This window comes from Cucumis melo, chromosome 7 (assembly GCF_025177605.1).
Source record: "Cucumis melo cultivar AY chromosome 7, USDA_Cmelo_AY_1.0, whole genome shotgun sequence".
NCBI classification, from domain to species: Eukaryota; Viridiplantae; Streptophyta; class Magnoliopsida; order Cucurbitales; family Cucurbitaceae; genus Cucumis; species Cucumis melo.
In genome coordinates this window covers 1,119,155-1,146,123 of record NC_066863.1, presented here as the reverse complement: position 1 = coordinate 1,146,123, position 26,969 = coordinate 1,119,155, and the positions used below count along the sequence as shown (strand labels likewise).

Sequence of the window (26,969 nt, the reverse complement as noted above, 5' to 3'; positions counted from 1 at the left end):
TTGGTCGAACACTCATTTAATAACCAAATTCACTTAATGAATGTGAACTCAATTTATTAAAACACATGTCACTAACACAATAAATAAAGACCCACATCCACACACGTTCTTAAACCAAAAATTGAGAAAGGGTGGGGATTGGAATAGAAGATGAGAGATACCGATCTGAACCGGGAACGGAACCGCATATTCCGGTTCATAAGAACGCGCGAACCAACTCGACGGACGTGAATGAAATCAGGGAACACTGGAAGCAAAAATTCCGTGTGTGTTGGCGCGATTGAGAAACGGTATATTTACAAACCGGCAAAAACGGCAACATTTCAGATTCGAGAACTAATTTCTTCCCCAGTGATTCTCCCAGGAGATTGTAATCGAGCAGTGACGACCCCGGAAAGATGGCACCCGCCGTGCGAATTGCCGGGAGTATTCTCGGCCGCGATCGACTTCTCACGGCGGTTATCGCCGGAGCCTCCAGTCTTTCGTTCGTGGGATCGGGATTCATAGTGCTCTGTTACGTTCTCTTCAAAGAACTTCGCAAGTTCTCCTACAAGCTCGTCTTCTATCTTGCCCTATCCGTGCGCATCTTCTTCTTCTTCTTCTTCACGTTACATTGTTCTTTTTTAATCACTATTTCAGATCTACTTATCTTTGTTTCTTCATATCATTAGCGAGAATCAGTGATTTCCATTATAATTATTTGATTTCGACAATTGATCTTGAAGATTTAGCTGCACTGAATATTCAATGAACTTTACTAAAATCAACGTGAGACTTGAACAATGAAGCGCGATTATCTTAGCTCAGTAGCATTGTTACCTAGTGTTCATGTGCGTATAGTTGGTAGTTTAGGATTCTTGTTGTTGTTTCTACCTGGCTGTAACTTTTCAATTTTGATTACGATCTCTTCTCGGACCGTCTCTCGTAACTGCTAGGGTTTTGTGGGAAGATTATTTTATCAAATTCGATTTAGTTTTGAATGTTTGGTTAGGTACGAACTGCGCTTAGTTTTATCTTCAAATTTTGATGCATGGAATACATTTTCCCGGTGCATCTCGGCTTAGTCGCTTCTCGAATTTTTGTCTGTTTGCTAGTGATTCATAAATATCCGTGAAACCATGCTAAATTCCGCGACAATCGTGTGCGCCGAACAAAGTAGATAACACGGATAACATTTATTTTCACGGACAGCTACTGGTCTTAAATTCTCAGTGATACATTATGAAAGTGAGATTTCACCAGCTGCTTTAGTAATTTATTAACAAGTGTACATGTGATGAGATATCCCCTTCCTGCGAACTGAAATGAACAAATTTGTTATTTGAAGTAGAACTATACGAAAAATGCAATTTCTGGAGCCAGAGGCTTTCTCTAATTTTCAGCTAAGATGCTTAGCTGCAAAATTCTTGCTTACTAATGGTAATTTATTGGGATGCAGGATATGCTTTGCAGTTTCTTCACTATGATTGGGTAGGATTCCAGGTGTCATCTTCTCAAAATGGATTCACTTTGTAGTTCTAACTCGTTACTGATGAGCATTGTTCTCAATTTAGGGATCCTGCTACTGGATTTTACTGTTATACTCAGGGCTATAGCACTCATTTCTTTTGCGTGGCATCGTTTTTGTGGACTACAACAATTGCATTCACCCTTCACCGTACTGTTGTTAGACACAAAACCGACGTTGAAGATTTGGAGGCTATGTTTCACTTGTATGTATGGGGTACGAATTTAGCTGTTACATTTGTGGCATCTCATTTTGCTTTTGGTTTCTACTTCCCTTTTTCTTTTTACAATGTAGATAATGTTGGGGACGTTTAATGTCCCTTTTTTTATTTCCGAAATTAGTATTACTACAAGTCTGCAACTAATCTTATTTGATATACGAGTTATTAAACTTATTTTATAATCTTGGATGGTAGTTTGAGTGCATATTTTATTTCAGGAACATCGCTAGTGTTGACTGTTATACGTTCAATTGGTAATAACCATGGACATTTGGGTACTTGGTGTTGGGCACAGTCAAGTCGTACAGGAAAGGTGGGCAACTTTGAATCATCTCCTTCAAGCATGATTGTGTTTTTATTTATTATAACTAGTTACTGGGATGCAAGTGTTTTTTTTAGGATGAGACGACAATTAAAATGTGTATTGCACTTAAAACCCAGGATAATTAGGTCATTTCCAAATGGGAACTTGTGAAGTTTTCTTCCATTCTACTTACTGGTTTCATTTAGAAATGCAGTGTTAAACTTAACATGAAATATACTCATAAGGAATAAAATTTTGATCTCCATTTGCAATTCACTGCATTGTAGATTCCCACCCGTATGTAAATGCTATTGCTAGTAATGATTAAAGAATGTGATTTATTTCTTATAGTAGAAAAATAAAGATTTTTTCTTTTTGTTATAAACCTACAACTTTAACTGTGTTTGTATTTTCATCCTACTCTTACTTAACTCTGTCCTTTCTTGCAGGCTGTTCACTTTATAACATTTTACATGCCACTCTGGGGTGCAATTCTCTACAATGGCTTTACTTACTTTCAAGTGATACGCATGCTTAATAATGCTACCCGTGTATGTTCTCAAATCATTTCTGAAGAATATAATATGCTCTGATCATCTCTGCATTTCATAAAACTTTCTGTTGTGGAATTTCTAGATGGCAGTTGGCATCTCAGATAGGGCTTACCAGTCAGATGCAAGAGCAGACATGAAGGTTTGATCTTCAATAATTTCTTTGATATGATTTAGAGAGATTCAAAAGAATAATGTTGTCAGAGAGAGATAAAAAGAATGTCCTAAGAACTACACTAAATGAAGATTGTTTTATAATTGTCTTTCATTAGGGGTAGATGATCCTTTTGTTCTCACGAACTTCAAGGACGCTTGAATGAATAAATTAAGAAAAATAATCTACAATACTAAATTATAGGTATTTAATGTTTCTACCTGTCATTAGTCCAGAATCCAGAAACATACCTTAGTCTGCCATCCATTGTGTGCATGTATAATTTTCTTATTTTAAATCAATCACACGATGGAGTCTGATTAGTTACCTTCAATTTATGGTGACCTTTTCCCTTTCTCATCTAACAGGCTATAAACAGATGGGGATATTATCCGCTCATCCTCATAGGGTCATGGGCTTTTGGTACAATCAACCGTATCCATGATTTCATAGAGCCAGGTCATAAAATCTTTTGGCTGTCGGTTCTTGATGTTGGGATGGCTTCTCTAATGGTAACCAAATTTTCTTTTTGGAAATAGTTGTGAACTGAGTATATGATTATGAATGCTGGGTGTGGGGTTTTAAGGATGTTTCCAGATGTCAATGACGTAAAAGAATAGCAAGGTTTTATCATTATTGATTTTAGTAATTGTTCCAAAATCCAGTCATGATGCATGATTCACATTCAGCTTAATCATCATCAAGTCGATTAGCTTTTCCACAAATTTATGCGAGACAAGTCTATTTCTGTTGGTAATATTAACGAACTAGTTATGATTGACTATGTGCTGTAGGGCTTGTTCAATTCAATAGCATATGGTCTTAATTCTTCAGTGCGACGGGCAATTTCTGAAAGAATAGACCTGTGAGTTAACCTTCTCCTTATATCTTATCTTTTCATTCGTGAATCACATGAAGATCCAAATCTATACGTATTTTCTAAACTTCATTTGTGTCTACTTTCTATCGCTATTATAGTTGTGGTTGCTATGGTCATGGAACTCTACTAAGGTTTAGGATTGATGATAAGTCCCCTCCCCCTTTCAGAAAAAAATGAATAAAATAAAGTTAATGACTCTTCGCTATAAAATTAATGCGCGCTATCTTTTATAGCTGATTTTTTCGTAAATGCTTTTATTTCTGAGCTTAGATAAGAAATTTAAACTTTAGTGTAGAAACACAATAATAATTATGGGTTGACCTAATAGTCTTAATAACTAAGAGAGTTTTTCTTGACACCAAAATGTTGTATGGTTATGCAGCTTGTCCGGTAAGCTGGTCCAAATATTCATGGATATCGAAAAAAAAGTTTGTAGAAACACAATTTAAACTTGATAAAATTGGTAAAAGAGTGAGTTGGTGTCTATAGAAATTATACGAATTATCATATTAATACATTCACAATGAATACGGATCGAAGCAGAGGTCCTTAGTTTTAAGTCCTGATACAATGTTTACTTGCCCAGGGCCAAGGGGAAGGGCAAAAAAAAAAGCCTCCGTTGTCCATTTGGGCTCAGATAAACGTTCTTTTGAGTGATTGCTTGTTTTTGTGCATTGTAACCAGGTTTTGGCCTGAGAAACTTCGAAGATGGCTCCCCAGCAATTCAAGATCCCGAAACCAACAACAAGAAGGCGAAATGGTTCCCTTGAAAAGTCTGGATCAGCCATAGCAAATTAGCCGATGGTCATGCCTCCATCGGCTAGCCTTTCTTCACAAGATTTATTTCCTCCGTTTTCTTTGGAGGACGTGTATATAGGAGCTGAGCAAATTCAATGTCCGTGTAGGGTAACAACCATCCCATTCAGTTGATGTCATTTTCATGATCTGCTGTTTTTCACGGCTACTGATTCTTCACTCTTCTTCTAATTGATGGCATGATAGAGAAATTTAGCAGTCTCTCAACTGGGTGATCAAGAATGAAAAATTGTGGAATTATAAAAGCTTTTGGATACTGAATCCGTAAAATTGTAGAAAAAGATTGAGCTGCCTGGATCAGAATCCCTGTATGCTACCCCGTTCATTATTAATATATCATAGAATTATGGTCCTCACTTTTTGCCTATGTCTACTTTATTACGATACTTCTTTTCAGTCCACCAGCTCACCGGTCTATTTATGCCAAATGCTTTGAAAATTTGTGTGCGGTTAGGTTTATTATTGATAAATATTGTGTTGCTAAACCCTGATTTGACAGCTTGATTTTATCTTCATCGTGTAGTTTGTTACTTTAATTTAGTGGGTTTGGTTTGTGGCTTGTGAATAATTCCAATTTCCATAAAAAGCAAGTGTCACCAGTCCCTGATCATTTGTAAGGTTGAGAGCTGTGACCGCCGCAATTGCTGCAGCACATGCTTTGGCCATTCAGTCTTGGATGGATAGGATGGTGGTCTCTATCAATGGTGGCGAATGGCGGTCGCTTCCCATTGCAGATAAGCATGAGGTGGAAGCTGCCGTTTCTCTACAGATAAGCTATTTTCGCTCTTAAATTAAATTCTCGACTATATGTTTTTTTTTAGTGATTCTGAATTGGGGAAAAACTGTTTTTATCAAAATCGCTTCGAAATACGTATTTAATTATTTAAAATTTGTTTAATTTTAACTTTTATTCAATTATCAAAATTGACTTGGATTAGACTTTTTGACATTTTTTTCAACTGAATTACAACCCGGGGAACCTTGTCTTTTGGACTTTGTTTTGGTTTTACATCCTTCTAGAAGGAACTTTTGAAGTGTCGATATACCTGCTTAGTCTGTGTAGTTTTTCACATTTTCTTTTTTCCTTTTTAAAAATGAAGTTCAGAAGAAAATAGTGAACAAATCAAATTTGATCCTAAACCTATTCAGATGTATTCATCAAATAATGTCTTGAATGATATCTATCGCAAGAGTAACATTAAACTTGGAAAGTTTTGCAATTTTAACTTTCTAACTAGTTTTTGTTCCGAACATCATAAAAGATAAAAAGTTTCTCTTATACATTCCATGGATCGTAAAACATGCATCCAATATGAAAATGATAAATTTGGGAGAAAACAATACCATAGTGAATTTTCAGTGCGAAGTTTTCATTGAAATTAATAAGTTTGTGAAGGCCTTTAATAGACTCTGTTAAAATTAGCGGGCAAATTACTAGAAATTGAATCAATGGCAAAAAGTGTAGTATTTATTTATGTTTAGTGTCTAATTAGATGAAATTGAAATTGTAAGGTTAAAATAGTCACTTGGGTCAAAGTGATTTTCTCCCTTGGGAAAGAGAAAGTTGATAAATATCTTCTTTAAAAAAATGAAAAAGGAGATAAGAAACCAAACCATAATCTATTAAATCTTTTGCAATATAATTTTAAAAAACGGTTGCAAATGATTCTATAGTTTCAATTTTGTTATGGGGTTTCAACTTTTCATGGTAAGCACGTCAAACACAATCAAAGTCATAAGCTATTATGCTTCTTTCTTTAAAAGAAGCTAATAACAAATAATTGGCCAGAATTCTTTTTTTTTTTTTTTTTTTCCTGTAATTGACAAGGTACGTACAAGAGGATATGGAAATTTCAACCGTAATAAAAGCTATAAAATATTGGAAATTTATTATTATTGTTGTTGTATTATTGACTTTGACTGTAGAGAATTAATGGTGAAATAATTTTGAATCGAAATAATGTTATTACCTGTATAGATGAGAAATTTGAGAGTAACTATTGCAGTTAGTATATCTGTATGCAAACTTGAGATGACAACTAATGATTGGGGAAAAGAATAATTACGTGTAAACTAAAGTTGTTCCACACGTTGCACGCTATGGTTGAATTTTGACACAGACAAGCACCTAATCATAAATATATAAAGAGACACTTTGATGCTGCCTGCAGGTTTTTTGATGCATCCTAGCTGTTTTAACGTCAAATCTAGCTATTGAACCCAGGAGAAATTTGCCTTTTGGTCTGCCCATTTCTAAACGGTAATTTCAGATTGAAAATCTATGTTTGTCTCTATACATGAATTTGGGTTGAACTGATTGAAACTTGGAAAAAATAGTTGAAACATGAAGAATATGATTGTTTCTTTTAATGTATTGATTTAGAACAAGTAAACGAAACGCTAATGTTATTCAATCATAACTATTGCCTTGTGAATAATATTCCATTTTCCTAATATCAGGAATAAAGTGGGGAAACTTCTGGAGGATGATGAAAGCTTGGAAAGGATAGAGATTTTGGTGATAAGATGAAGATCAACTACTGGATGAATAAGGTTAGTTTGTCTGAACTTTTCATAAGGTGTTGGTTTTTAAGGGCATAATATATATATACACACACATAAGAATATAGGTGGGTCTGAATGGGATGGCTTTTTCATGTGCATTGATACCAACCACCCTTTGTCTTTTTATCTCTTATACCAATTGATTGATTGGACATATTTTTTCATTGTGTTTTTTACAAGTGGTTCTAGTGTTTCAATTCAACCACCAGGGCCTTTTGGCCCTTGGACTGTCAACTCGCCATGGTCCTACCCTCTTCAACTCTGTTTCTTCCTCCCTTACTTGACCCTTTTGCTGAAAACCTAGGCACAGCACATGCACTGGCCCGTTTCTTCAGGACTCTCATTTCTTGACCAATTAGGTGTTCTTTGATAGTTGTTAAGCCAGTGGATAGAGGAAAGGGAGAAATATATCAAACCATACTATATGTGTTTGTGTTGAAATTGGATACACCTTTTCTAAGATATCCCTGTCTTGTCGACTAGTATTTTTTTTTCTTTTTCTTTTTTTCATTTCATTAAATTGTTTAATCATAATTATTTAGTACAATAGTTTGCGGGTGAAGGATTGAACATTTGATCCATTGGTCGATTAAAGTTGGTTTTTCGATCAAACCATCATTGAACCGAACTATGGTTGGTTTAGTAAGTGTTCAAACTGAACTTGACCATAAAGGAATACAAACCAACTGTTGGTCTGTTTAAACCTTTGGATTTTCTTTTTAAAATACTACATGTTTGTATTTTTCCGAAACCAACACGGCTAACACATATCCTTATCTCCAATCAATTAACAACCTTGAGTTCGGTCAGTTTTTAGTTTTTAGTCAATTATCTTGGTTTTTCAGTCTATCATACTCACTCCTAAAAGAAGGTCATTTTGACGTTGAATCATAATTACCACCAAACTAAGCTCACTTTGACGTTCAACCATAATTACCACCAAACTAAGCTCACTTTGACGTTGAATCATAATTTGTCGCCTAACATGTTTTTCTTCTTTTCTCTGTTGGAATGTTTGAATCTATTTTTTGTGTGATTAGAGTGGGATCCCTACAAATAGGTGCATCTATTGCTCTTTTCTACTTAGAAAAATATTGCCCTATACCCAGCTTTGCGTGTCGTCTACGTAAATACCCAACCACACATTGACGCATCATAAATCTTTCTTTTTCTAAAATAAATTATATTTGTATGATTAAAACAAACAAATAGAGATGGGTCTAGATGAAAAAAATCATGGTACTATCGTAGTACCTACTACTCTCGATTACACTCTATCATTAGTTAACATGTAGATAATTTTGTTAATTTATGATTCATTATTTTCATGGACCCATGCCAATTTTTTCTACTATGGTAGTACTATAAATTTTATGGCTAAGACTTAGATGGGTCTAGGTTTTTTTTTCCTGCATTTATTTTAGGTAACATTATAAGTTTTGTTGAGATGGGAAGAAGGGCTTTAAAGACCCTTTATGTCGGTTGTGGTTGTTTTGATTTAGAGAACATGAATTATAGTGTAATTACTGAGCATCTTGTTGGAACATATAGAGTCGAGTTTACCCAAAGATCTTTCTTTTTTAAAAATTAAAACCTTTTGATTTTTTGGTCGGAGAATATATTTTTAGATAGATACGAACACTTTGATTGGATTGTATGTATTGAATGCTTTCCCCAAATTTAAATGGAATGGTCAACCTTTTATATTAAACAAATTTATCCTATGATAGCAACCCTTGTTAATACACGATTGGAAAAGATACTTTTGTTCTTCTAAGTTTTGGTAAAAGTAAAAATGATTCTTATGTTTTAGTCCATGTTAGATTTCGTCTTTATATTAAATTTGAATAAAAATTCTCTCTAAGATTAAATGTCTAACTTTATTAGCATAAAGATTTGATGTTTTCTTTATAATAAACACTAAATTGATACAAATAACAAAGTATATAGATTAAACTGCTATTTTAATAAAAAAAAAAATTAAAACTTAGGTCCTGTTTATTAATTATTTCAGTTTTTAGTTGTTCTATTTTTAAAATTTTTGTTTACTAAAAAGTTTTTTTTTTCATTTTCAGCTATCTCCACAATTTAAAAAACAAAAAATGAATTAATTAATAAATATACTTATTATTTAAGAACTAAAAAGATCGAAAATACGATAAAATGATTAGAACATAGTGTTAACTTTGGACTAAAAGTTATAATACATTTGCACCTTTGCACATCCTCGAATAGGTGTGTAGTGAAGATAGATTTTCGAAAAAATGTGAGAAAAGAAACATGACGTGGCGATTTGGCGGCCATGATTGTGCGGTGGTTATGATGTTGATTGTAGGACAGCATAAACCATTTGATAACACAAAGCTTTTTTTTTTTTTTCTTTTACTAGAACTTCATTTACAAACAACTAACCAAAACAACACGCTTCTTCCCTAAAAATGAAGGAGAAAACATCTAGAATACAATAAGAGGACCTAACCACTCCTTTGGAGAATGAAGGAATATAAACAAAAACACCCATCCAATCTCCTTCAATCAATATGGTACACATCAAACGATGGGTGATATTGCTAGCCAAGCGAGTGCACCAACCAAAAGAATCTATCTCGACAACCTTATCTTATTCAACTACCTCGGAAACAAAATCTGCCAACTCAGTTAACATCAAAGATTTACAATTAATGGCATTTATAAGATACACACATTCATATTCCACTTGCATATGGAGAAAGTTTCAAACAAACAACCCTCTAATCATACCATTCAAGCACTTCGATGGGCCACTTGGCACGAATCTTCTCGACAACCCTCTAATCATATCACTCAAGCACCTCGATGAGCCACTTGACACGAATCTACGAATCTTCTCACATCCATTCAGGATGAGAGATCCCTCAAGATGCATTAGAGTTAGGTTGTGGTATGGCATCCAACTCTCAAGGCTCAAACTTAAGACTTGAAATCTATTTTTTATATATATCAACTATTATTAAAATATAAATATTAAACTCTCGAACTTATTTAACATTTAAAATTGAACCTTTAAACTCCATATAAATATTAGGTTGAGGAGATAATTTTTACCCTTCCTATTTTTATAATTACCATGAATTAAAAAAACCAATTTTAACATTAAGTTGTTAATGGCAACTCCATCATATAAATGGATTTTGTTATTTGCCTCAAATTACTTCATATTAATATGCTCTTGTCTATATAAGCATCCCATAGATGTAGGGTATCTTCTAGTGACTTCTAGTTCCTTTGTACTATACCAATCATCTAAACATAGAATTCTTATCACACCTTAATAATTATGTTACTCTTTCTAAGAAATAAATTATTTACTCAAATATTAAAAAAGAAAAGATTAGTCGTTAAAGATTGAAGGTCACCCAAAACTATCTTTGATAGTGTAATTACCAAAATGAGTTTGGGAGACTTTGAAATTAGAAACCATTTAATGAAGGTTCTTAAGCACATAATTTCAATAATTCTCCAACAAAACAATTATAATAGATAAAGATCGAATTAATTAGAAGATTCCGGTAATGATGCAAAGTTCAAAACTCAAATCTCCTTTGAGATCACTAATCAATACGACATTTTTTTTTGCTCAAGAACAACTAACCAACGTAATCCAAAAATTAATTAATTAAACAAAAGAAAGCCCTAGCAAAAATTTTACATCCGAAATTCTAAAATCTAAAACATTATTTATTTTCATCTTACCGCCACGAACGACGACGACTGCCGGCCGGCGTCAAACCTTAATGACTTCGCCGGCCCGGAATGGCGGAGAAACAGCTATTTGAACGGCCAAGTGATCGTGAACCGTCCTTCTTCGGAGAGTCCAGCGATCGTCGGAGAAGCTGTTTCATAGCTGAAATCAAATCCTCCGTCGGATTCAGAGGAGGAATTGAAGATTTGAAAGCTTTGTGAAACTTCATATGTCTCTTAACAGCTTCACCGGTAGTGATATTGCTATGAGATCTGAGAGATTCGTCTTTCACGGCCTCCGCACAGAGTCCACAAATCCAACGCCCTTCGTACCGCTCCCGCACACGGCCGATGTACGCCGGAGTGCACTCCTCCGTCAATCCACAACACTCGCATTTTACGGACTCCACGTCGATTATTTGGCCGCTGTGTTGCGTCACTGGAGCCATCTGTTCCTTTCCGGAGATCACCTTCGCCGCCATTGTTGTTGTCTGATCGAATCCAATTATTATTATTAGCTACAGAGAAATTCAGAATCGAAACAAGATCCGCAAGGTAATTCTCTAATTGAATCTCGAATTAAGAATCTAGGAGAAATTTATGCTTGCCTGGAATCTGGATCGTCCCTTTTAGAGCTTGTTGTTGATGATCTTTTTCGTTGAAGATATGGAAAACCGAAAAAATTTGATTCGGATTCGGGATTTAGAGGATAAAAAAGACGTAAACAGATTTGAATTTTGATAATCTTGAAACTGAAAATGGATCTTATCTTCTCTTTCTTAAAACTTTTTTAAATTAAAACAAGAATGTTAAAATTATCTCTCCTTCTCCCACTCCCGCACGGTTACTTTCTCGCCGTCGATGAGCAGATTCCAAAATATCACATACATTTCAGAGCCTCAAATGGCTCTTCTCACCGGAACTGGAAAAATTGAGAGAGAAATGGAGAAATGAAGAAGAAGAAGAAGAAGAAGAAGAAGAAGAAGAAGAAGAAGAAGAAGGCTTAAACTTCATCACTTGCAAAAATGAGCTTTCACTTCCGATTTATATATAACAATAACAATGGCGGTTTGGTCTTACAATAAATTTACAACAATTCTTCCACGTCATTATCTAATCATCTTTTCTTTTTCCTTTTAGTTCTTTTGATAAATTATATACATATAAAAAAAGGATGAAATTCCAAATTGGTCTCTATCATTTGAAAAATAAATAAATTAATTAATTAAGTCTCGATACAACCTCATAAATAGTCCCTCTGGAAACATGTGACGTACGAAGTATATCAGAGTACACTCCTTCGTCTACTCTATTTATAAAAGAATATTTGGAGTGAGGATTGTCCAAAGCTATAACTATAGATGAGTAAGATAAATCGAAAAATTGAGACATTGATCGATCAAAGAATAAGAGGGATTGTTTAAGGTCATTTTAAAAAATATTTCAAATAGTTAAACCGACCTGATTGACCAACTTTTACTCTTTAACAAGAGGTAAACTTGAACATTTACTAAATCAACTATAGTCAACTCAATGACGATTTTGTCCAAAAGTAGTCTTTCAACTAGTCCATTGTCACACCTAACGATAATAGTCAACTCTTGCTACACTAAATACTAGCTACGATACAATGAATCAATGGTATAAATTTAAAATATAAAAGTAAAAGTTAGTTTCATTCCATATTTGATTAAAACATATCGCGATTGATATTGTTATTTAGATAGGGATTGTCGATACTTCTCTAAGTGGTGATTTGACGTGACATGACATGAAAAAAAGTAATCAAAACAATGAACGAGACAAAAGATATGTTGTATACTTAAATATAATAGTTTGTGTTTTATTTTACTTGGGTGATTAACTTTTTATGTCACATGTTTAATGGCATTTACATTAAGCATTTATTGTTATACTATATTAAATACTTGCTAAATTAATTTGTGAACAAAAACTTACTTTTATGAATGAGTTTTTTCAATTTCTAGAGAGATCTTTTATGTTAATTAGAATCTTTATCTCCAGCAATATTACAAGAAAATCTCAAATTACATTGTCCATCAACCTTAAGAAGAGTATTTAATGAGACTTTTATCTTTCAACTCCTTTTAAGGGTTTTTTTCAATTGTGCAATCATAATCTTATGAAAAATTGTAAAATTATAGATTTATCGAACACGAAATTGTATCGTACGTTTTAGAAAATTTAAGACTTATTTGACACAACTGTGAAGATGTTTTTAAGTATAATAAAAAGTGATGGCATAAAATACTTGATCCGTTTTGCTGGGTTATGTTTAAGATTTTTTAAAATAAAATGGGTGATTGTTATTAATATTATTAAAGCAATTTGCGAAAAAAGAAATCATCTAAAGTAGAAAATGGTAGTCGTCATTACAAAATTTAACCCAAACTTATACAAATATTGAAATTAAACTCTCGAATTTTACGATGGTTATCGTAGAATTAAATTAAACCCACAGACGATAAAAATTGAATTCTCAAATTTGTACAATTATTAAAATATACACTAATGTTAATGGTTTAATTTTAATACCAGTATAAGTTTGAGAACTCAATTAACTTTTACAATCTATAGTTTAAGAGTGTAATTACGAGTAACGTCGTTATTTTTTACGAAAATTTCAAATTATTATAGTTTTGAAAAAAAAAATGGGAGATGAAATTTTTGATAGTTGTCATAAGTGGGAAAAAAGTAGAGGGGAGGAATGGGGTATGTTGATTTGTGTAATTTGTTTTGTTATCATTTTCCCAAAGTGCCATTTTTGTGACAGCTATTCTGATAAAGAACCCTCTCCTCCTTGCCTTCTTCTTTTCTTGTCCTCTTTCATTTCTTACCTCACTCCCTTTTCTCACACGTTTCGTTCACGCTCTCCTACTTTCAATTATCAACATCTACTCGGACCATAGAGTCGACCGAATTGAAGGTAGTCGTTTGAAGAGAAGCAAAGACTTAGTTTGAGAAAATCTAAACTGACAATTTCTTTATCAGTTAGTTTAATTAACACCACGCTGTTTTGTTATATTGTACTTCTCGGTTAATTTTAAATATATTTAATTAAAGTTATCGATACTATCATGATCAATTGAATAAAAAATAAAATTAAAAGAAAAAAAAAAGACCAATATAACTTTTTAACATATATTGAATTTTTTTTTCGTTCAAGTTAGTCCAAACTAATATTTAAAATTTTGTCTGTAAAATTTCAAATTTCCTAAACTCTACCAAATATATGTATATAATTAACGTGTTAAAATATAAATATTGAAATTTTTATACTTATTTTTCATTTTAAAAAAGAGGATTTTTAATGAATAACAAAAAATAAAATTAAAACCAATCACCAAAATATAGAAAAGAAAAAAAAAATACTATGAATGAGTTAAATAAAATTTACTATATTTTATAAATAGTTTTAATATTTTATTAATTTTTAAAATATTTATTTTAAAATTCGTACAAATATTATTATTTTTTTCTTCTCACATGCGACCAAATTTCACAGTATGCTAATATTTTTTTCACATGCAAATACATCCAAAACAGATATTTCTCTTTTTTATTAAATCAATGTCCATAAGTTTGATAAAATCTCAATTTTCATTTTACCATTTTGCTATATCTTTCTTTCATTCTTCTTTTTCTTTTTTTGTGGCTTTTGTTATTTATCCATATTCATTTAATTAAAATATTTTCCAATTTATTTTCTAATTCAAAAGGCCTAAAATCTTTTTTTTCCTTTTTTTAATTTATGCTTGATTTAAGATTAAATTTCAAGTAGTTCACAAAATAAATGTTTTGAAAAACTTGTTTTTTTAATTTCTATAAAATAAACTAAAATATTTACAAACTATATTCAAATTTTGGAGTCATCTATCAATGACACTAATAAGATCATTTCAGTGTCTATCAATGTCAGTTATTAATAGTGTCTGAAATTTTGTTAAATTTAGTCAATTTTACTATTTTTTATATTTTTTTAATTGACTGTATTTTCAAAAGATTTAAAAAATACATATACGTGACAAAAAGAAAAAAAGAAAATACAAAATTTTACTGATTATTTTATCATAATCTAATTTTAACTGAATAATAATTGGCATGATGTGGTAAATTTTAGTTGGGCCATCATGCAATTAATTAAATTAATTAATACATTTTAGTCTACTAAGTGTTTGTATTAAGAAATGGAATCCACATAGCGCGTGAGATGCACGTGTGAAATAGTGTTGGTCCCCACAGGTACAAGTGGCGGCACGGGAATGCATAGGTCTATGTTGTTCACAGAGAAAACGGTACCGTTCTGGCGTGTTTGTATTGTGTTGTATAATTTGTATTGTAGCTGGAAAAGTAGGGGCGTGGGTCTATTGGATTGGGCCACAGGCCCATACCTTTTAGTTATTAAGATTTCGGCCCAACAAATATCTGCTCTATTTTGTAATTTTCCTAAAAATATTGAAGCAAAGTACCAATTTTACTCAACTTCCTTAGCCTATCAACAATTCTCTTTCTCACTTTTTGGTCTAACCAATTGATTTGATGTTGTAAATGAGAGTGCAATTTTTAATCCACTGAGTTCTATAATATATGATGTTATCGTTAATTTGCGCATGTTATACAATTGTCAGTTTTTCTTGTTTTTTAATTAGTAGTAAGTGGAGAGTATTTGGAGTGACCTATTTTTTTTTCCTCGTGTAATAAAAAGATAAACTTTTGATGGTTGTTTCTTTCCACACTCATGCAAGAGAGTTTGACAAGTAGATGTTATCTCTTACGGATTATGTTTTATTTCACTTTATTTCGTTGAAGAAGTCTCTCCTCCATTATATATCACTAAATGTAATAAAAGAACTAAGATTGATGGATGATATAGGATGATGAACGGATTAAAGACTCAATTCATACTAAATATATACATAGAGACTCCGTGGGTCTGTTTGAAATTTAATTGAGAATTGAAATAAGAATAATTGGCAATTGCACCTCACATATTTTAACACATATCGTACGTATGTGTATGTATGGTACGTGTACATACATACATACATATTATACACGCATACATACATATTAACGTAACACTTAAAGATGTTTGATTAAAACAATTAAAAATAGTTAAAACCAAATGGTTATCGAGTTTGTATATTTAATTTATTTTAAGAAAAAAATACGAGCGAAATAAAAATTAAAAAAAAAAAACAAAAAATAAATACCAAAAACCATTTATGATTTTAATTTATATTTCTATTGAGAAAAGGCTGGAAAACTATAATGAAAAAGAGAGAGAGGGAAAACCATTGTGTTCCCCAAAATGAACCAATATGACCTCTAAGGCAGACCAAAAGACACCTAATGAAAGCCATTGAATTTACCTATCTTAGGTCAAATAAACACAATTACTTTAAAATTAACTCCTTATTAAAATTATATTAAACAAACACCACGCGATTGTATGAACGAATAGATTGGTCGAAAACATGTCAACTTAATCGGACTCGAGTTGATAATGTACAATCACGAGATCGTATCTTTCAACATCATTTTAGTTCAGATATTGGTTGAATATTTTCGAATTTCACTAAAACACTAAATCAACTTAGTTTTGATATAACACTACTAACATTTATCAATTTACCATTTATTAAATAAATTGTTTTCCATTACAACATTTATTTAAAATAAACATTAGAAAACATTTTATCAAGTGATTGAGAAAAGTACAATTAAAAATATTTTAATTTTTGTTGTTTCTAAAAGTTAAACTTTAAAACTTATAATTCAACTCTACTAATAATTTTAAAAATTAATTAACATCTCTACATAAAAGCAAATATGAAATATTATTATTATTTATAAATAAACACATGAATATTGATAAATTAATTTATTTTAGTATAAAAATCTATTAATGTTTACCATTTCTTTATCAAATATAGAATATGAAATTTTATATATATATATTTAAATTGTCATATATATTTTTTTAAAAAAAAACATCACAAAATATGTAAAATGAAAATCCATTTTTCAAAGCGGAATATTTATGTCTTTGTTAATCGACTTAAATGTAGAGTGCTCCAAAAGAAAGTTAATTTTTTTTTTTTTATCGTAATATAGCAAAATCTATTCGATTTCATATAGTTTATTTATTTATTTTTAATATTTCTGCAAATAATTTTTTTTTTCACTCCATACGAATTATTCATTATAATATATAGATAGTTCGTTGTAAAATGCATACAGAACAAATATAAAAATAAATAGAATAGGTGTAAAGATTATTAAGTATTAAATAATTAAAAAGAAGAATAAGTGGATGCTTTGATTTGTTGGAGAATAGAAAGCTTTTTTCAAATCCCAAACTTGTGCTTATCTCTTTAATTTTAACTCACTTATTTTCTTTTATATATATATATATATACAAATCATAGCTAATTGCTCAATTAATTTTTAATAACTATTAGATACAAAATTTCAAAATATACTATTAACTAATGGACTAAACTATATTTATATAAATATAATATATGTTTGTTCGTAGTCGTTAGATTTGGTTCTATTTTAGATTGTAGTAACAACAAATTTGATTCTCGAACTTTCAATCATTCTTTTATTTATGGGTGTACTTGAGATATTTCATCGACTTTCTTCTACAAATTTCATTAGATATATTTTTCATACAAAAATTCATTCATAAAATCGGCGTTATACACATTCAAAGGTCAGAGAATAGTCGGAAAGATTTGATATTGATCTATATGTAAGAAAGTTCAACTCAAAATTTAAAGCTAATCTTAAGCTACAAGTTCATCGTTAGCATGTTTGATCCATTAAATTGATGCATATGGAGTATTTTTCTATTTTAATATTTTTTTCTTCTGATTAGTGTAGTTATAGACAATATCTAAAGAACTCAACAACAAAAGAAGTTAAACCAAAAAATTAGTATTACGATTTATTAAAAATCAGTATAAATAAATTTAGAGGTGTTTTCTAAACTCATTTATATATTTATAAACGCTAAGAAAGTCAATTAAAGAAAAAAAAAAAAAAAAGGAAATAAAGAAAGTAAATAGGGGAGAGGGAATGATATTTTAAGATTTTAACCTAATTAAAAAAGAAGGTCAAATTGAGTGGCGAAGGGCTTAATGGTCATTTTGAAATTTATATTTTTGTGGTGGTGGAGGTGCTTCTTGCTGCTATTAGCCAAAGAGGGTTTCTCCTACAGAAGAAGAAGAAGAAGAAGAAGAAGGAGAGAGAGAGAGAGAGAGAGAGAGAGAGAGGTGGGGGAGAGGAGACGAGTTTGTGAAAGTTCATAGAACACCGAAGAGAGAAAGAGAGAAATACTCACAAAGAAGTTCGTAATTGAAGATAAAATTCGAGTCTTTATCTTTAATTCTTTACCCTTCTGACTTCATCCGATCCGTTTCCATGGATCCCTTCGATTTGTTTCGTAAAGGTATACATCAGTATATTCTCTTTACAGCTTGTCTTTACAATCCATCGATTTAATTTTAGGTCGTCGATGTGTACAGTAGCAATATAATTCTGTACCTAATTTGGGTATTTCTGTTATCGATTTCTTGCATTGAATTTTCTGAGATCTCTTTAATTTGGGGTGTGTAGTTACGAGATTCTGATTCTGGTTGAGCTTTACTGGTTTGGTTATATCGGTTATATAAAGTTTGGTAATTTATGTTTATGGTCAGGTTCAGATTATCAGGTCCACAGGTAGTTTTCTTCTTTCTCTTGTTGTTATTCTCCTTTGGTAGTTTTTTGGTTGTACAAATGTTGCCTTTTCATTTACATTAATTGTAATAAATGTTTTTGGTTTATATTCATGTAGCTAGTACTTAGCTCACTTGAAGTGTTTCTGATAACATGACGTGTGTGGAAAATTCATGAGCTGAATGGTTATTTTATCTCGTCTCTACTAGATGAGACTTTAAATTTATAGTTTAAATGATGCGGGTTAGTTCTATTTTAAAGTGTCCACTGTCCTTGTTGCAGTGGATTGATTTTTAGTGGATAATTCATACAGTTTCTACATGGAGGTGTATTGAATAACTGGAGTTCTTTTTCATTTTAGATTAGGAGTATGTCTGGGAACAAGAAATTTAATGTCTTTTAACATGGATGGATATTAATTTATTTTGGTTTATTTGATTTACTAACTTGCCCGAATCATACTTTGCAGGTTTTGGTTGAGGCTACAAAAACACGAGCTTTTCCCTACAGGATTTTTTCTTTTCCTTTCAAATACATGTGAGTATTCTATTTTGTATTAGATATAATGAATGTATCCAAGAAGGGAACGCAAACCAGCGAGGTAAAACTAAACGTTGGAAGCAAGGTGACTGCTTTGAATCCAAATGCTGCTGAGTTTATTCCCTTTGCCCTCAGAGCATCTCCAGTTGGAAGTAGTAGTGCACCAGATTTGACAGAAAGATTTTCTTCTGGGACATTAGGAAAGGCTGTTCTAGATCGGACCGAGTCATCTGTATCAAATAATTCTGATGATGAGGCCCGTCAATTCTGGAGGCATCAGCTCCCTGATGATATCACCCCTGATTTCAAGTCAATGGGAGAAGATGAGAACCTATCTCTTGGAAATATTTCGTTGGCAGGATTATCCTTGCACGATGACAGCGAAGCCTCTTTATTTGCTGCTACTACTGGCAATGAATATTTGTTGAATGATCAGCAGGATTCAAATTTAAATCATTTTAATGGCAGCCAATTTGCTGAAAAGTTCAGATTCTCAACTGCTTCTTACGGAGAAGATCCATCTTCAGCCAGTCTTTTCCAAATTTCAAATAAGCCTTGGCAGAAGCCAGTTCTGAACAGTAATCTACTGGTTGGCAACGAGCGGCACCTTCCTTATCACGGAAACTCTGGGAGGGGATTGGCCATGGATGTCTTGAGTGAGCAAACAACGATTGATGAAAGTGATACTCTGAACCCTGTTGAGTTTTTGGCTCTACAGTTCCCTGGTTTTGCTGCTGAAAGCCTTGCAGAAGTTTATTTTGCCAACGGAGGTGACTTAAACCTGACTGTTGAGATGCTCACTCAATTAGAGGTAAGTTGACTTTTGAAAAATGTGTAAATAAAGTAAAATTTTAAATCAATTAGAGTTAAGTGACTTTTCAAGGCATCATGTGGAAGTAGCACTTCATCTTCGTTATCTTAAAAACATTTTAACATCTTGGTTTCTCCCTTCCTTTTAACATATACATACATTTTGACATCGAACAACTCATTTTCTACTCAATAGTTTGGAGGGGAAGTTAATTTCTGTCTCACAACTTCTGATGGCTATTTCTCGTTATTTAAAAAAATATCATATAAGGTCTTCCATGATATAACTTTGTGATAGAGTTGAACCTATAAAGTTGCTTCACAGAATAGGAGTGATAATTTTTCTGATGGCTCATACATTGTTTGAACTATTTGATCTGTATGGTACGCTTTTGCTTTATTAAGAACCACGTCTTCCTTTTCGTATGAAGAATTTGCCAGCCAGTTTTCGTGATCATAATCATGCTCTCTTTATCTTTTGTGTCGCTGCATTTACAACTCAATAGTTATCATACTGTACTTTTTTAAACTGTAGCTTCAAGTTGATGGTGGGATAAGTCAAAATCTGAATTCCAAGACAATGTCTGCCCCGAATCTTAGTGCAATGGACTTTCCTGCACTTGCAGTGTCAGGTGGTCAAAATGGTCATCCAAAATTTGATGGGGCTGATCTTCAACAAAGTACCAATCCTTATCTTTCTTCTGATAAGGATGGCATGCTTTTCTTCAAGTCCAGCACCGGTCCGTCTAGAGGTGCTACTGATTTTGCTTCCACTGTCAGGAAATTGGCATCTCAGGATTCTGGTATGTGGAAGTACAATGGAAACGGTTCTGCTGATGACTCTATTGGCTCAAGTAGAAGTTCTCATATGTTAACTAGCAAGTACACTACTGGTGGACATGGGAAAGACACCTATAGTGAGAGGTTGCTACACCGTGGTTCAGCTCGGGCTGCTCCAGTTTGGCTTGAAACAGGCGAAGCAGTTGGTAATTGCTTATTTGTTGCAATTTATTTTCTGTGTTGATGTGATTTGGGACGAAATTTTGTATGCATGTCTGCTTAAACATTAGTAACTTGGCAGCAAGCATGTATTCTGAGCAGCGGGAGGAAGCACGTGATCATGCACGCCTGCGAAATGCATATTTTGAACAGGTGTGTAAGAGTGGCTGTTGATTCTCTTCTTTGTCCTTCCCCCACTCAAATCTAGCTCAGGTAATTGCTCTTTTTTATCTTTCAAAATAGGCACGACAAGCGTACCTCATTGGTAATAAGGCTCTAGCAAAGGAACTAAGTGTAAAGGGACAGTTACATAATATGCACATGAAGGCAGCTCATGGAAGGGCCCAAGAATCTATTTATCGGCAGAGGTTTGTTTCCCTTCGCTGCTTTTGTCTAGACTCAAACAAGGTCGATTCAGGTGAAATTTCATGGTTGATTTTGATTTTCCTATTATAATATTGTCATTCTTGCAACTCTGAGCTCAAAGGTAAAATGTAGAAGCGTATCAATATATTTCTTGTAGAACCTATATCTTTGTTTACTTGGACTGAATCATCCTATTGTTCTGGCATGGCTTTGATCCTTCAAAGAACGGTTCAAAGAGCGATGGCACACTTTTCTTAAGACATTCACCGCGACCACAGGAATTTCCTGAATTTCTTGATAACTGGCTAAATATTTCTACGGCCTTGAACTGGGTCTGTTCTATAGGTTGTGCAATTGTGTCCTTGAGTTCTACAACTACCTTAACATTTCTTTTTCTGTTCTGCTTGTTGTTGTCGTGGACACTATTTCTTCAGGAATCATTTAGGTGGAGACAATCAAGGAAATGGAAGGGGGCACGAACGTATGATTGACCTGCACGGACTGCATGTCAGCGAAGCTATTCACGTCCTGAAGCACGAACTGAGTGTGCTGAGGAGTACTGCCAGGGCCTCTGGACAACGTCTACAGGTTTATATTTGTGTTGGAACAGGACACCACACTCGAGGCTCCCGCACTCCTGCTAGACTTCCAGTGGCTGTACAGAGATATTTGATCGAAGAGGAAGGCCTCGACTTTAGCGAACCACAACCAGGACTGCTTAGAGTTGTGATTTATTGAGCCATGGAGGAAGGAGAGAAGCACAGGGAAGTCTAGGAGTTTTTTTTTCTTTCTTTTTGACTAAGAAAAAAGCCATGAAATCATACTTGTGATAGTCAGCATTGTTGTTGTACCGTAAATGGTTAGAGGTGGGGAAAAGGGATTATTCAGGTCAAAACAGAAAAAGAGAAAAAAGAAAAAAAGAAAAAGAAAAAAAGGAAAAAAAAAAGAGAGAGAGAATTAGGAGAGAGGAAAATGAAGGGAAAGATGAAGAAGGTGAAAAGTAAGTAGAATTGTATCAAGTTTAACCGGTTGACAGGGGTTTAACATTTTTTAGCCCTGAATCGGCAATCTCTTTGCAGCTACTTTGTTTCATTAGGTTTTACTTTGTACCTTAAATTTTTGTCAGTTCTTTACATAGCTTCTTTTTTTTACTTTGAATCTCTTTCTCATTCTTAGATATATGTATAAAATTCATATTAGAATGTAATTCATCAGAAATCATGTTTCCAACTGATTTGTCAACCCTGATTTTCAAAGTAACAAGTAGACCGTATGTCAAATTTCTGTATAATCGGGAGTCTCTTGTCTTGAGCTCCTCCATGGGAAGAGGAAATTGAACTTCTAGTTTCAAAAGTATAAAAAGTAAGTGGTGTTTGGTGGTCCTCGGCTTATAATTTTTGGTCAATTCATTTTTCTTAATATTATCAAACTTTATAATCTTATTTCCTTGTATTCTAACAATTAGTATATCATCCAACAAGTTGTTAGTTTCAAAATTTATGTCAGTATTTTTTTGATCTTTTTAAAAATAACAAAATATTGAAACTATCTATAAAATATTGTAAAATTAATCAAATTTTTTATATCCCATTTAAATGTTTGCTATATTTTGTATTATTCACACCCATTTTGTTTGTTTTTTATATAATATTTTTAGTATCTAGTGTTGATGTTTATGGATTATTTTTTAAGAATTACAATCAACGAAATTCACTATATTTTCAATTATTATTAAAATTAATTATAAATATCACATCACATGTCTCTTCCTTTTCTCCAATTTTAATATTTTTATCATTTTTTTTTCATTTCATTGTTATAAAATATAAAATATAAAAATTTCGAAAAAAATATCAGTAAAATCTAAAGGATAGTACCTCTTAATTAAAAAAGAAATAAATGAAAATGATTATTTAAAATAGTTTCAATATTGCTATTTTTGAAAATGATTATTTAAAATATCACTTTACAATTATTTAAAACTAATCCAATGCACTTTAACGTCTAATTCATCAATAATCGACGATATTTTAATGAATGCACCTTTCTTTAAAATCAATATTGTAATATAAAGTATAGACTAAATTTAAATCAAGATGTAAGGATAGCTTAAAATTCATGACCAAATAAAAACTAGTATGAAAATTATGTCGTTTAAACTTTAAAATATATTTTCCCTCTCGAGTTCGATTGTGTCTCTCTTTCTTTCGTTCAGCGTCTTCGTTCTCCCGCCACCATCTCCGATCGTCTAGCAAGTTGCGCCGTCGTTCTCTGTTTTGGGCTGTTGTCTCTTTTTCTCTCTCTCTCTCTCTCTTTCTCAATCACAGTCGACCTTTTCTCTCTTCTCGGTGGATTGATCCGGCCGCTGTGGTGAGCAGTTCATTATCAAGTGATTCGATTGGATGAAGCTTCACCTCTCCTCAAAGAATGGAGTTTGGGTCTTTTAATCCCAGCGAGGCGATTGGGTTTCAATGGTGGAATGTTCGTCATTCCAGGATTTTGACGTTAGGAGGCGGGAATCGAATTTGATGCATTTAGAAAATGCTTTTGCGAGCCCATCTCAAAGTGCCCTCTATCTCCTCTCGTACGAGTTTCGCTTGCCCGTTTCTACTTTTTTGCCGATTCTCCTTTCTTTCATCTTCCCCGTCGTCTTCTTCCTCTTCTCAATGGTTCTCTCTTCTTCGCTCCGCCATTGCCATGGTCGATTTGAAGCTCGGGAAGCGAGCTCATGCACGTGTCGTAACCTCCGGCGACCTCCCTGATCGGTTTCTGACGAACAATCTAATCACTATGTATTTTAAATGTGGGTCTCTCTGTTCTGCACGCCAGGTGTTTGATAAAAGTTCTGATCGTGATCTCGTAACATGGAACTCCATTTTGGCTGCCTATGCCCACTTTGCTGATTCCAGTTACGAGAATGTTCTTGAGGGCTTTCGCCTCTTTGGGCTTTTACGCGAGTCTGGTTTTTCAATAACACGACTTACCTTGGCGCCATTGTTGAAGCTGTGTTTACTGTCTGGCTTTGTGCAGGTATCCGAGGCTGTTCACGGATATGCCGCTAAAATTGGCTTGGAATTGGACCTGTTTGTTTCAGGGGCTCTTGTGAATATATACTGCAAATATGGCCTGGTTGGTCAAGCTCGTTTACTGTTCGATGAAATGCCTGAAAGGGATGCTGTGCTGTGGAATGTAATGCTCAAGGCTTATGTTGACAATAGTTTTGAGGATGAAGCTCTTCGGTTCTTCTCTGCACTTCATCGAAGTGGGTTTTTTCCTGATTTCTCAAGCTTACATTGTGTTATCGGTGGTGTTAACAGTGATGTTTCTAATAACAGAAAGAGGCACATGGAGCAGGTTAAGGCATACGCAATGAAGATGTTTCCCTTCGACCAAGGTTCAAATATATTTTCTTGGAACAAGAAGTTAACAGAGTATCTGCATGCCGGCCAAATTTTAGCAGCCATCGATTGTTTTAAGAGTCTGTTAAGATCAACAATAGGATATGATAATGTAACTTTAGTCATCATTTTATCTGCAGCTGTTGGGGCGGATGATCTTGATTTGGGGGAACAAATACATGCACTTGTTATAAAATCAAGTTTTGCTCCAGTAGTTTCTGTTTCAAATAGTCTCATGAACATGTACTCTAAGGCAGGGGTTGTTTATGCTGCAGAAAAGACGTTCATTAACTCGCCAGAATTGGATCTTATTTCGTGGAACACAATGATATCCAGTTATGCCCAGAATAATCTTGTAATGGAGGCAATCTGCACATTTAGAGATCTATTGCGTGATGGCCTGAAACCGGATCAATTTACCTTGGCTAGTGTTTTAAGAGCTTGCTCCACAGGTGATGAAGGAGAGTATTTCACTCTCGGATCACAGGTTCATGTCTATGCCATAAAATGTGGTATTATTAATGACAGTTTTGTATCAACAGCACTTATTGACTCGTACTCGAAGAGCGGAAAAGTGGACGAGGCCGAGTTTCTGTTGCATTGCAAGTATGATTTTGATTTGGCTTCTTGGAATGCAATTATGTTTGGGTACATAAAGAATAACAAAAGTAGAAAGGCATTGGAACATTTTAGTCTGATGCATGAAATGGGTATGCCGATTGATGAAATCACACTGGCAACTGCAATTAAAGCTTCTGGTTGCTCGATCAATCTAAAGCAAGGGAAACAAATTCAAGCTTATGCAATCAAGCTTGGATTCAACAATGATTTATGGGTCAGTAGTGGCGTTCTGGACATGTACATCAAATGTGGAGACATGCCAAATGCTCTTGAATTGTTTGGTGAAATTAGCAGACCCGATGAAGTTGCTTGGACGACTATGATCTCAGGATACGTCGAAAATGGAGATGAGGATCATGCTCTTTCTGTGTACCATTTAATGAGGGTCTCCGGGGTTCAACCTGATGAATATACCTTTGCTACCCTCATCAAAGCTAGTTCTTGTCTAACCGCTCTTGAACAAGGAAAACAGATTCATGCTAATGTTATTAAGTTGGATTATTCATTGGACCATTTTGTTGGTACTTCCCTAGTCGACATGTACTCCAAATGTGGCAGCGTTCAAGATGCCTATCGTGTATTCAGGAAGATGGATGTGCGGAAAGTTGTCTTTTGGAATGCTATGTTGTTAGGTTTAGCCCAACATGGGCAAGTTGATGAGGCCCTGAATCTTTTTAGAACTATGCAATCAAATGGGATTCAGCCTGACAAAGTTACTTTTATTGGAGTTCTTTCTGCTTGTAGCCATTCTGGTTTGTTTTCTGAAGCCTACAAGTATTTTGATGCAATGTTCAAAACATATGGGATCACACCAGAGATCGAGCATTACTCATGTCTGGTGGATGCACTTGGCCGAGCAGGACGCATTCAAGAGGCTGAAAGCGTTATAGCATCGATGCCATTTAAAGCTTCCGCCTCAATGTATAGGGCATTGCTTGGTGCTTGCAGGACTAAAGGGGATGCAGAAACAGCAAAACGTGTTGCTGACAAACTCCTGGCCTTGGATCCATCCGACTCGTCTGCTTATGTCCTCTTATCCAACATATATGCTGCTTCCAGACAATGGGACGATGTTACTGATGCTAGAAACATGATGAAGCTGAAAAATGTTAAGAAGGACCCAGGTTTTAGTTGGATTGACGTGAAAAACAAAGTGCATTTATTCGTGGTAGACGATCGATCACATCCACAAGCTGGTCTAATATACGAGAAAATCGAGGATCTCATGAAAAGAATAAGAGAAGAAGGATCTTATGTTCCAGACACAGACTTTACGTTACTTGACGTCGAAGTAGAAGAAAAGGAACGTGCTCTCTACTATCATAGTGAGAAACTCGCAATAGCTTTCGGGCTGATCAGCACGCCTCCCTCCGCAACCATTCGTGTGATAAAAAACCTAAGGGTTTGTGGTGATTGCCACAGTGCCATCAAATGTATCTCCAAACTCACTCAGAGGGAGATTGTTTTAAGGGATGCAAACAGATTCCATCACTTTAGGAATGGAACTTGTTCCTGTGGTGATTACTGGTAGTATCAATTGCCACGATCGAATTATTTGCATTTGTTCTTTTGACGACTATTAAGATCTTTGATTGTTGGTTGTCGACGCAAGCATCTCCCATTGTTTAGTGATGATTTTGATGAGCATCTAGCAAATGATGATTGATGAGTATAATACATTGCTATCAATATCTACTTATTTAATAACGAAATCATACGAAATAAAATTCTATAGCATTACTGTGTGAAAATATCACAATTTCTAATTC

At 33.7% G+C, this 26,969-nt stretch overlaps 3 protein-coding genes across 3 annotated transcripts; 2 read left to right on the top strand and 1 right to left on the bottom strand.

The window, feature by feature from the left end:
- Positions 1–166: 166 nt before the first annotated feature.
- LOC103493710 (G-protein coupled receptor 1) lies at positions 167–4,788 on the top strand. The gene is made up of 9 exons (XM_008454573.3): positions 167–578; positions 1,439–1,470; positions 1,554–1,723; positions 1,946–2,040; positions 2,481–2,582; positions 2,668–2,724; positions 3,105–3,248; positions 3,531–3,601; positions 4,301–4,788. The coding sequence occupies exons 1-9, from the start codon at positions 399–401 to the stop codon at positions 4,404–4,406; spliced, it is 957 nt and encodes a 318-aa protein (XP_008452795.1). The 5' UTR covers positions 167–398; the 3' UTR covers positions 4,407–4,788.
- A 5,979-nt stretch (positions 4,789–10,767) lies between these two features.
- Positions 10,768–11,199, bottom strand: LOC103493712 (uncharacterized). The gene has a single exon (XM_008454576.3). The coding sequence runs from the start codon at positions 11,197–11,199 to the stop codon at positions 10,768–10,770; it is 432 nt and encodes a 143-aa protein (XP_008452798.1).
- Positions 11,200–18,009: 6,810 nt separating this feature from the next.
- Positions 18,010–26,806, top strand: LOC103493901 (pentatricopeptide repeat-containing protein At4g33170-like). The gene is made up of 7 exons (XM_051087696.1): positions 18,010–18,197; positions 18,936–19,817; positions 20,352–20,802; positions 20,898–20,968; positions 21,059–21,183; positions 21,616–21,913; positions 23,720–26,806. Exons 2-7 carry the CDS (start codon positions 19,032–19,034, stop codon positions 26,729–26,731), a joined length of 4,743 nt encoding a protein of 1,580 aa, XP_050943653.1. The 5' UTR covers positions 18,010–18,197; positions 18,936–19,031; the 3' UTR covers positions 26,732–26,806.
- The last annotated feature ends 163 nt before the right edge of the window (positions 26,807–26,969 follow it).

Coding starts and splice junctions, on each gene's coding strand:
- LOC103493712 (XM_008454576.3), bottom strand. CDS start 11,199: ATGGCGGCGAAGGTGATCTCCGGAAAGGAACAGATGGCTCCAGTGACG.
- LOC103493710 (XM_008454573.3), top strand. CDS start 399: ATGGCACCCGCCGTGCGAATTGCCGGGAGTATTCTCGGCCGCGATCGA. Junction 579..1,438: donor TCTTCTATCTTGCCCTATCC/GTGCGCATCTTC, acceptor ATTGGGATGCAG/GATATGCTTTGCAGTTTCTT. Junction 2,041..2,480: donor AGTCAAGTCGTACAGGAAAG/GTGGGCAACTTT, acceptor CCTTTCTTGCAG/GCTGTTCACTTTATAACATT.
- LOC103493901 (XM_051087696.1), top strand. CDS start 19,032: ATGAATGTATCCAAGAAGGGAACGCAAACCAGCGAGGTAAAACTAAAC. Junction 19,818..20,351: donor AGATGCTCACTCAATTAGAG/GTAAGTTGACTT, acceptor TTTAAACTGTAG/CTTCAAGTTGATGGTGGGAT. Junction 20,969..21,058: donor GAAATGCATATTTTGAACAG/GTGTGTAAGAGT, acceptor CTTTCAAAATAG/GCACGACAAGCGTACCTCAT.